Here is an 11674-nt window from a genome sequence, read left to right on the forward strand (position 1 = left end):
ACCAAACTAACCACCGTATAAAGGCTCATCTCAGTGTTCAACTAGTAAAACAAGTGAAGTCATGCAAAAATAGTGTGTTTATTTTCTCCATTTTGCGGGAGGAACTACACTATGTCAAGACTTAGCTGACTGTATTTGACTCTTTGTGGGAAACTATTTATATTTTATGCTTCTTTAAAATACAGTGAAATATAGTGCAGCAGATAAACTCTACCACATATCTACAAGATATAAATAGACTCACAGGTAAAGATAAGCACAGTAAAGGTAGTTAAACATAAACATAGAGCTACTATATACATATAAACATATATAAAAATAACAATTACCAACAACATAAATGTCTTCTTACAAGAGTTTCTGTACATAGTAAACAAATATAAATAGTGCAAATGAATTAGATATGAAAAATGATCAATGTTACAGGTTACTTCATATACATAAAGAAGGTGAACATGTACATTATATGCATGTATACATGTCTATAAACAGTATATACAGAGTGCAGGATTTATATTTGACAGTGTTGGGCCTTAAAGCAGAGTGTGAATTCTAAACTGTAAATTATATCATTAATCATTTGTGGGTAAGTGAATGTTTAATGGTAGAAGGAGGTAATTTACACAGTTTGACTGATGAACTAATCATCAGAGTGATGGCCTGTGGAAAGAAACTTTTTGTCTCTGGGTCTTTTGCTGTACAGTGCTCTGTAGCGCCCACCGGAGGGGAGACGGTGATACAGTCCAGGGTGTGATCAGTCTGCAGTGATATTTTAGTCTGTTCCTGTCCTATTTGGTGGCCAATCCAAACCAGACTGTGATGGATGAACAGAGAACAAACTGGATGATTGCAGAGTAGAACCGGATCAGCAGATCCTGAGGATGAACTTCCTGAACCAGTGCGAGGAGCACAACCTTTGCTGGACCTCCTCAATGATTGTGTTGAGGGTGGACACCCACTGTAGGTCCTGGGAGTTTGTAGATCCCAGAAAGTCCACTGTCCAATAAATCAAAACAGAAAAAACAACAGAGAGCTGAGGCTGCCACCTAGAAAAAAAGATAAATTTACAACACATGATGCATGGCTGTATGTTAAACTGTGAAATAGTACATAAAATCATCATGCAACAAAAATGCTGCTTAAATCATAATGCATGATTTTTGCAATAATTCAACAGTTTAATACTCTGTACAAATAATAATAATTCAGTAGTGCTATACACTGGTTACACTGGCATCGTTACTGCATTTTTTATTCATATAAACCATCCTAAACTCTTACTTATAATATTTGCATGATAACAGACTTACCTCCGTCCCCCATGTTCAGCATTATTGTTGTTTTTACACTATTTTGTGTACCACTATTGTATATATTGTTGTATATTTTATTGTTTACACCTCTTATTTCTATTTTTTCTATGTTATTGTATATGGTAGTTTAATGCTATTTTTCTTTTTTTACATAGTTATGATTTCTGTTTCCATTCTTATATTTTCTTAATCCTTAAATATACTTTTATTTTTGAACAGGAGAAACTGTGATGTGATTTTCCCCCTGGGATCAATCTCATATTTCTGATTCTGATTAAAATCTACTAAGCGATGTTTTTAACATTGTGTTGCTGTAAACTGAAATGAAACTAAAAAACTAGGTGTGAAAAAACAACATTTTATTTAACTGAAATAAAATTTAAAAAAGTAACAACAGTTTGAGTACTTAAAAACCTAAACTAAAGTAAAAATAAAAAATATACAAGGAAATGTCTTTAGGGTTTGTCAATTTGGACAAATTTGTCAGCACAACAAACATAAAGAGTCACTGGTGCAAAATGTTTATAGAGATTGGGATAACTACATGTCTGAGTCTGTGTTTCCGCTGACAACCACCTCCATGTAATAATAATAATAATAATAATGAAACTAAGGCTAATACTGAAACTAAAAACAAAACTTAAACTAAACATTTTTAAACAACAAAAAACAAACTGAACAACAAATCCATTCCCGAAAATAAAAATTAACAACAACTACAACAAAAGAGAGCAAAGTACAAAATTATAATTATTCTGGATGTGAACAGATCCTTCACCACTGATTCTTTGTGTATTCTCTCAAGAAATTTGTTATTCAATTTGACCACCAGAGAGAGCACTATGCTTATCAAAAGTTCTCTGATTTCCGAGGGAACTTGAACGCAGCGTGAAAAGAAGCGAAACCGATACAGTACAGTAGCCTCAAGAAGCAAACTGAGAAGTTACCAGAGCCAGCCGGCATGTTCCCTACCTCCTTATAACCCCCCGCACATGGCAGAGGAGCCCCCTGCGGTCTGAACCACCAGGAGAAAATAAAGTACACAGAGTAATGACAGTATTAACAACAAACTCAACGGGTACAGATACTTTTGGGAGCCGGTAGTCGTTATCTGTGTTGTGAAGAGGAGGACTGTCCTGCTGCGCTGCTATCAGCCGGTAAGAAGTGTGAGCTACCTAACATTAGCATTAGCACAGCTAGAACTGGTTAGCTTGCTAACTTAGCGGTTGAGCAACAAAAGAGTGTGGTAGCAACGTTAACAGTTAGCTAGTTAAAACAAAGGACAACTTGGGAACACAGTCTACGTGTGCCTCCCGTTATAATAAACTTCAGATGTTGGTTTCAACTGTGAAACATATTATGTGGTTTAGCAACTATTAGCAGCTAGCTACCAGGATACTATACAACTAGTCAGTTAAGCTAACATTTGTTTTGACAAGCTAACGTGCGGGTTAAACTGATGCGAGATAAATGGTGGTAAATAATCTGAGTGATATAACGTTAGCTGAAAACCTATCACGATAGTGAAATTTTCATACCTTTTGATATCAATAATTATTGATCATATAGGTTGTCTGACAACATGTGTACTCCAAAGTGGCCAAGGTGATAAAATAAGTTTGCTGTACTTTTGCTGGGAGATGTAAACAAAATCACATATCACAATCATTTTTACCACATAAAATGACATAATGATATAAATATTATAAAAATATTGAAGACATGATCACTGGTGCTTTCACTAAATATTAACACTAGGGTTTCAAATTTTGTGCATTTTCCTTAACAGATCGTTGAAAATAGTAACAGTCAATTAATCATTAGTAGCACGTTTCTATTTGTTTTCCTTCACTTAGTATAAGTTTAAGATTCCTTATTCAGCAAATACCTTTGCCAGACAAAACGGTGTCAGCAGCAATATATTAAATTCTACTTTTATTACTTCCGATACTAAAAGTAGAATTTAAATAGTTGACACTTTTTTAAGGATGTGTTTGTTCAATCACTTTATATTATGGGCTGTATTATTAGAAACAAGTCTCTGTAAGACAATACAGTTGAAGTGTAGCACAAACTACAGCATTCAAAATAGCCTTTACATCAAAATTAAAATTTCTACAAAACAGTACCAGATAAACTGACAGAAAGCTTCAAAGGCTAACTGTTTAGTTGTCAACTATTAATTAATCACTGGCCATTTTGATAACTGATTAATAGATAGATCTTTTTCAAGAAAAAAAATAAGTTAAAATTCTTTCAGCTTCTTAAATGTGAATATGTCCTGCTTTCTCTCTGTGACAGTAAACTGAAACTGAAAACAAGAGGATGTCATCTTGGGCTTTAGGAAACCACCATTTTCTGACATTTTATAGATCAAACAGTTAACACATTTATCGAAACAGTAAGCAATAGATTAATCAAGAGTGAAAATAAATCTTGCAGCCCTAATAACAGGGATGGGCGACATGAACAAAAGCAAATATCACTATATTTTTGACCAAATACCCAATATTTAAAAAAAAAATTTGATATTACAACAATATTGTAGAGATGTCTGTTGATGCTTACACAATATATTAGCTCAAAGAGGTTTTTGATAAATAATCAGCAGTTATATAGATATAATGAATAAGTGGATAAATATAAACAATGGCCTGAGCAGACTGCTAAGTTTAGAAAATCACTTCACTGTAAGATAGCTTTTAAAACCATGACAAGACAACACTTATGCATTATCATGATATAACAATACCCAAAATCTGAGACTATATCGTTATTGTAATACGAGAATAGATATAATGTCCATATATTGCCAGCAGGGTCAGTGTGTAGCTCAAGAACACACATGCGTGGCACATGATGCACACAACATTCTTGTCAGTACAAAACCTATGGCCTATTATTAGTAACATGACAGCCAATGTACCTTGCCACCTCATGAAGCAGCACATCCAGTTTTAACCTCCTCAGATCAGTTAGTGCTCACAGGTTTTGATGCACTCATTCACTGTAGGTGTTAACTTTTGTTTGTATGTTTTCTGCAACAAATCTCTCCACCTCAGTCATTTTAAATTTGTTGTGGAGACAGTGAGCACAAACAATGGCACAGTAAATATTTATACATGTTGTTCAGCAGTGATGGATGGTACAAAAAAATAATAAGCAGTCCCTTCATGTTGATGCCGCATGTCTCTTTAGTTTAGTTTATATTAAATGTTACGTTCGGGTATAGATGGTAACCAGTGTTTCATCTTTTCAGATTAAAGTTAAAAAGAAGAGATGCCTCAGAAACAGAAGTCTAAGTCCTGGGCGGAGCTGAAACAAGCTGGAAATGAATGTTTCAAGACGGGCCAGTATGGAGAGGCCACCAGTCTTTACAGCCAGGCGATCAAAGAGCTGGAGAAGCCCAGTAAGTGTACAGTGCACAACCATGGACACAACCGTGTTTGTTTGCAATCAAAGCAGCACACAAATCCCATCATACAGTTCATCAAGTTTCTGTAATTTTATTATCCATGATGCAGTTTGCAGAGGAAGAGCATTGCCACAATAAGTGCACAGTAGCTGCAAAGCTGTTAAGCTACGATTAAGCAACATGTGTGTGCTGATTTTAAATTTGAGACAATGGGCATCACGCATGAATCATTTGAAAGATAGAAGAAATGGATTTGTTCTTAAGTTCTGTGTACAATTTAAGAACTTTTGTGGCATTCATCAATGCTTTTGTATTTCATTTACGAATGCTCTACACCTCACGTCAGCCAGTACGCACAAAAGCCAACTCCTGTTTTGTGCTGTTAAATTTTAATGAGAAAATTGATCCGGCTGCACCTGCTGCACATACCTGACAGAAAAAAACTCTAATGATGCTCCGATCCTCCAATTTTCTCTTTTCTTTTCTTCCTTTTTTTGAGTTTCTCCCAGAAAACAACTGTCACCCTCTACTTGCCGTAGAGTACCAGAATAATAATAAATATTTTATCATTCTGAACATGTCGCATTGAAAATGTATTGAAGTATTGATAACTTAAACAACTTTACCTTGCAGCTGTATCAAGCAACAGCGGTGTTGTCTTTCCAAACCTTGCTGTCAACAGCTTCAACAGTTTCTGTACCTCTGAAAGAAAATACTTCTTAATCTTATCCCAGTCTTAATCTTCTAATCAATGTTTTGTCTTCTTCAGAAGCTCTTTCTTTCATTATAATGACTCTCCTTTTCAGATGGCCTGGACTCTCTCTCTTTATGTGTTTTCTAATTGGACATAGCTGAATGACTTTTTGACAGAGAGAAGCAGGGTGATGAATTGCTCCTCTTAAAGAGTTTTATTTTCTCTTCAGGTAAAAAGAACCCAGAGGATTTGGCCATTTTGTATTCAAACCGAGCAGCAGGCTACCTGAAAGACGGCAACTGTTCAGAATGTATAAAAGACTGCAACGCGTAAGTGTTTTTATTTATAAGTCAAGAAGTCTTTTTTTGTTGGTTTGGAGTTCGAATATAACGTTCGGTTATTACATTTTCATCCTTCAGGCATTTTGTTCTTTACACTTGGCTCTTATCATCTAAAGTAGCTCAGATTTCCCCCAAAAACTTAATATATGAACCTTTAGAAAGAGAGCTCAGATTGAGACACATGCACACACTTGAGCTCTATTTTAATCAATAAAATGTCAATTAATCAATCAAGCAGAAACGTCCTCATGCCAGCAATCACTGTGTTGTGGTGAGGTTGTTTTTTAGGTGTTGGTGGTCATTTGCAGCGTTGACCTTGTTACACTAAACCCGTTCTTCCTTCTTTTCTCTCAGGTCTCTGGAGTTGGTCCCGTTCAACGTCAAGTCTCTGCTGCGCCGCGCTGCAGCCTACGAGGCAATGGAGCGTTACAGGCATGCTTACGTAGACTACAAGACTGCTCTGCAGATCGACAGCAACATCGCAGCTGCTCACGACGGCACCAACAGGTACCTGGGCTCAAGCCTGTCTGAGTGGAGGCTGCAAGTTCATGTCAAATATCAGAAGACGCACAGTGACCCAGAGTTTTCAGATTTATTCACTAGTATTTCAAAAAAGCGACTGGGATATATTGTGTTGGACTCGTGCTCATCTTTTCTTAATTCATCTGATTCGTCCATTTTTTCATGTAGCTTGATTGACTGAAGTTTCTTTTTTATTTCACATCTTTAACTGTGAAAGTTTGAGTCGTATTCTCTCCCAGGCGTCTTGGAATTAACGTGACCTGACTGGAAATAACTGTGACTACAGCAATGGATGAACTGATCATCCTTCAAACTGTAGTTTGTGTGGATGAAAGCACACAGGATGTTTTATCTTGGCAACTATACAAATGAGAAATACAAAACTTCATTCCAAAATGTTGTTAAAACAGAGGAATAAAACAACACCTTCCTCCAAACCCCCATCGTTCCTAAACTCTCAGAAAACCAGACTAGAAAACAAAGATGACTAAGTAAAATACATAAAACACACCCAGAAAAAGTAAATAAAGTAGGGAGGGAAGTTCATTACAAAGCATGTTAAAGGTGCTTACATAAAAGAATGGATGCATCGACAACCAGTTGGAGTTCAGAGAGTTAAGAGTATTTACATATGAGATAATAGCTGATGAACATCATAAAGAATGTCAAATTGGAGACACACAGGTGACCCTGACTTGTGCCTCTTCCCACCGTTCCTCTGTGTTGCTTCCCTTTTTTACGCTGTGTTTGTTGTTATTTCTCAGGATGACGAAGGCGCTCACAGAAGCAGATGGATTGTCATGGAGAGAAAAGCTTCCGCCCATCCCCACCGTTCCTCTGTCTGTTAGAGAGAAACTAGCCCAGACAGCGACAGCCAACGCTGCACAACAGAAACCTACACCACAACAGAACGGCACCACACAAACAAACAAACCTGGTAAGAAGATTTTTTTTTCTGTCATGTTTTCTACTCAGACTCCGGCATAGAGAAATCAGATTTGTCTTCTTTTTTTTAGGTAAAAAAGACATCATTTGTTTTAATAACTGGTGTGAAAATGACATCTCTTTATGTATTAAAGTATTATGTTTTTGGCCTTATTTACTTTGAATTGGCATTAAATGAGAACATTTAATATAAGACTTACAAACTGACTTGATATTTAAACCTGGAGATGGCCAGCTAGATGTAAACACATTCTTCTCTTCTCTCTGCTTCTCCTCTCGTCAGCTCCCAGCGATAAAGACATAAAAAAAGCCCAAACGCTGAAAGAAGAAGGCAACGCGCTGGTGAAGAAAGGAGAGCACAAGAAGGCCATAGAGAAGTACAGCCAGAGCCTCAAACACAACCCCACCGAGGTCACAACCTACACCAACAGGTGGGTCAGATTCTCCATTCACACTTTTACTCCTTTTAAAGGCCTCAGGAGTGATGGCTGAGCTGCTGACTGGAACTATGTTTAGTGTGTCCTTTTTTCAATATTCAAGTAAAGTTTATTTTTTTAGTTCACAAAACACTGCTGGAGTTTCACCGGAAAAAAGTGTCACAGAATCTCCCAAACAATGGAAGTGAATGGTGACCAGTTTTCAAATGGAAAAACCAACCCAGAAAATCCCATAATGTACCTCCATACTGTTCGTCTTTGTGCAGTCCAAGTCTCCTAAAGCCCCAACAGCTGTTTGCACACGTCACCACACACACACACACCCAGTTCGGACAGTGTGCATGTGCACGTGAACATAGCTCCAAGCTAAGGATCTGCTGTGAAGATTCAGGCTAAAAACAAGATGTAAATGACGCCTTTCAAGTCAGCTTGGCCTGTTGGGTCTTTGGGAGACTTGGATTATACCAGGCGAGCAGTATGGACGCATTTTATGTTTTTTTTATGTTCATATTTTTTTGTGTAGAAATTCCTTCATGTAGGCTTCTGTTGTTTAATTGTGGTTTTCTGTGTGTGTCATCAGGGCGCTGTGTTACCTGTCAGTGAAGCAGTACAGAGACGCTGTCAGAGACTGTGACGAGGCTCTGATGATTGACAGCAGCAACGTGAAGGCTCTCTACAGGAGGGCTCAGGCTCACAAAGAGCTGAAGGTGAGAGCATGAATCTTCCTCACTTTTGTCATTCCCACACTCGGCAATCAGACGTTACGTTCCAGTCGTGTCTGTCTGGAGGTTTTCAGGGCGGGTAACAAAATAAAAGCGTTTCCTGCCTTGATAATTGTCGATGTTTGGCCTGGCAGCGTCTCCTCATCAGTATTCCACACACAGAGGGGACATGGTTAGCTTGGCACTCGTTGCTCCGTACGGCACAACAAGTTGTGTGAAAAATGTCAAGAAAGTAGAGAAAAACTTAGTGTACTAAGTCCTGAAAGTTTGGAAAATGCTTTATTTTAACAGTTTTGTTTTCAAGGTATAAGAATTACAGCATACTCCTTGAAAAATGTTTGATTTTCAACATAATTTGGTGTTTCATCGACACAGTCACTCCTGCAAATCTACAATCTGTTAATATTAGAAATAATCGACCCCTTTGTCATACTTGTTCGTCGTCAAAATTTGGAAATATTAAAAATCATGACCAAAAAAAGCACAGTTAAAGTAAATGAACATATGAAATATGAATTATGGCAACCATATGAGTCCTTGCTTAATGTAATGTAACGACAGCCTCCTGCCATGTTAGTGTGAGATCCTGCATCTTGACTTTGTCTAGTGTGTGCGTTCTACAGATTAGAATATTAAAAATTGATTAAATCTGGACATTTAAGATTTAAAAATCCTTGTGTGCACTAGAGACGGCTCAATACCACTTTATCAGGTCTGATCTTAATCCAAAACTTTCTTTTCCCTTCTCTGAAACACTAAAGCTCTTAATAATATGTCTGTATGAATGCACTTTTGCTCAACTTGATCATCTAAAAAACACCACGCTCAAACTGTGAAACAAATAGTCGACTCCCATGAAGGAAGAAATACACAGTCCACAGCATGACTCAGTTACACAACACTGTTGCTTCTTTTCATGTAAACTTTTTCACTCAGAGAACTTAGAACAGCATCAGCAGCACCTATGATTTCTCCCTCCGCAATAGGTGTCTAAATTATTTATATCTAAGCCTTGTTTCTGTATAGTTGGAGGAGAGATTATTTACTTGTACTCTCAACAGTTCCCCCTCCTTTTTTTTGTTAGTTTGTTTTTTTGTTGACTGCTGACTGGAAATGGAAATGTTGAGGACGTCAATGTCTTTTTTTGACAGCTGAAAAATGGTGAGGACATCTTAAGTGGAAAAAACTTCCAGTTAGGTGGCAGCATTGTTTTTATTCACTCCAAACAGCCAGAATACATTAGCCGTAAGCTAGCAAGCAACAACAGGCACCGGTATTTGTCTCTCTACTTCGTCCCGTCTCCTCTCTGTATGTTCATGAAGCAAAATACATTTCCATCAACCCCATAATTTAAAATGAAATTAAAATAAATTACTTAAACTCCATGCAGTTGATATGATGACAGTGCTGCTGACAGTTTGCAAATGTTTATGGTAGCTACTGTTAATGTGACACGCCGCTCATCTTTGTGATGCATCTCTTTACAGCATGCTGCTCAAAGTGGAGTTACACATTTACGGGATAGTTTGTATTTGGATTGATGGATTGTATTGGATTATATTTTTCTTTCTTTCATGATCCGATCAGTATTGGACCGATAACAAGTATTGGATTGGCACATCCCTTTTGTGCACCAGGCATTATATTGAAGATTTGATTTAATTTTTAACAAACAAAATATTTCTTAATAAAAGTCATCATCAAGGATGAGTCAGTTGAAATTTATTGAAGTACACACGGTACAAACCTGTGGAGGAACCTGTAATTCCCAGATTAGCCTCTTGATCTGCAGTTCGCTCAACCTTGTTTAGTATTTAAAGGTAGAATCAGGAGGATTTATCCAAACTATTTGTAAATTCACTAGAAAGATGGTTGATTGTTGAGTCTCATTCCCAGGATGTGCAATACAGATGTTTGAGGTTGGTAAAACATCCTGAGCGCAGCAGAATAATGAGAAAATAAAGAAATAGAAGTAGAGGGCAGGGTCTCCCTACCACACACTTCTAGCGGGTTATCAGTAATGACTGATGGGGATTATGTTTATCTAAGTATGTGCGTTGTTTTATAGGACAATGCTGAATATTATAACTTTAACTCGCTCGTCATCATTCCTGCAGGACGTCAAAGCCTGTGTGGACGACCTGAACAACCTGCTCAAAGTGGAACCAAAGAACACGGCTGCCCTGAAGCTGCTGCAGGAGGTTCAGAAGAAGAAGTGAGGACACATCAGGGACCCCGGAGACAGCGGTAAGGATCTGTCACTGCACTGCGTACTGACAGGAGAGGAGGACGAAACACTGAGGGGGGAAAAAAAAAAACAGCTGCAGTGACACGATTCAGCCGCTTTGGTTCGAAGACTGGGCCTGTGTTTCCCAGAAGCTCCTTCACACCGAATGCACGTTTGATCTGTTTACTCACACCGGAGCAAACATGAGTTGGTCTGAAGATGCTTCTGGAAAACGCAGCTCTGGTTGGTGAGAACTGAGGGTGCATCAGGAAGAATGTTTGTATTTCACCAGTTTTAGTGTCACTGAGTATTTATATTTAAAAGAGCTGAAACGATTGACGCAAACATCATAATTCTAACTGAGAATAAGCCTTTACCATCACCATTTGTTAGAAGTGAGGCTCCTGCTGGATCTTAATGCAGGGTAGCTTTGACTGAGTCATCACCCACATCTCACCATCTTCATGATGGAAGTTTGAGATGTGACATTAGAAAGGTTCTCTTTAACTGACACAAGGATGCAGGGAGGTCCGGCTGTTGAGGAGTGGGTGATAAAACCATCATAGTGTAATATGTTTTAATTTTATATCTATCAATATATGTTGTGATGCAGTAAGATTTCTGGAAAATGAGTCAATGGTGGCCTAATGGTGTGTTCACATAGAAAGCAAATTCTCTGTCCCTCCACCCCGTCCTCCCCTCAACAGCACACCTGCAACATGCAAAGTTTTTCACTAGCATTCAATACCTTGAGCTTGTGCAAATCACATATATTTTCTTTGCATTTACTTTGTACAAGCTGTGTGGGAAAAAAAATGCAATTTACTGGAAAACCGTTACCCATCATAGAAAGCTTAAGGTAACATTTGCAAATTGCTATCTTTTATGACAGATGGTCCAAAGCCCTGGAGACATGAAGTTTATTATCATATAGGAGCTAAAACTTAAATAGTTTTACTAATAGTTGCTGCTCCAACCCCACAGGATTAAAGTCAGGGAACTTACCTGGTGATTGTACTTAAACACTGGTGATTGTAAAGGCTTATTCTATGTTTTAA

General features: G+C 37.8%; 1 protein-coding gene across 1 annotated transcript; it reads left to right on the forward strand.

Moving 5' to 3' along the window:
* Positions 1-2206: 2206 nt before the first annotated feature.
* tomm34 (translocase of outer mitochondrial membrane 34) lies at positions 2207-11163 on the forward strand. Its single transcript, XM_084740716.1, has 8 exons — positions 2207-2470; positions 4573-4722; positions 5652-5751; positions 6118-6270; positions 7050-7222; positions 7514-7661; positions 8248-8374; positions 10507-11163. Exons 2-8 carry the CDS (start codon positions 4593-4595, stop codon positions 10606-10608), a joined length of 933 nt encoding a protein of 310 aa, XP_084596842.1. The 5' UTR covers positions 2207-2470; positions 4573-4592; the 3' UTR covers positions 10609-11163.
* The last annotated feature ends 511 nt before the right edge of the window (positions 11164-11674 follow it).

This window comes from Lutjanus erythropterus, chromosome 2 (assembly GCF_056507025.1).
Source record: "Lutjanus erythropterus isolate fLutEry1 chromosome 2, fLutEry1.hap2, whole genome shotgun sequence".
In the NCBI taxonomy this organism is placed as follows: Eukaryota; Metazoa; Chordata; class Actinopteri; order Lutjaniformes; family Lutjanidae; genus Lutjanus; species Lutjanus erythropterus.

Excerpts from the sequence above, each read along its gene's own strand:
- tomm34 (XM_084740716.1), top strand. The coding sequence starts at position 4,593 with ATGCCTCAGAAACAGAAGTCTAAGTCCTGGGCGGAGCTGAAACAAGCT. Across the intron at positions 7,223-7,513 it reads CACACAAACAAACAAACCTG|CTCCCAGCGATAAAGACATA; the intron begins GTAAGAAGATTT and ends TCCTCTCGTCAG. Across the intron at positions 8,375-10,506 it reads AGGCTCACAAAGAGCTGAAG|GACGTCAAAGCCTGTGTGGA; the intron begins GTGAGAGCATGA and ends TCATTCCTGCAG.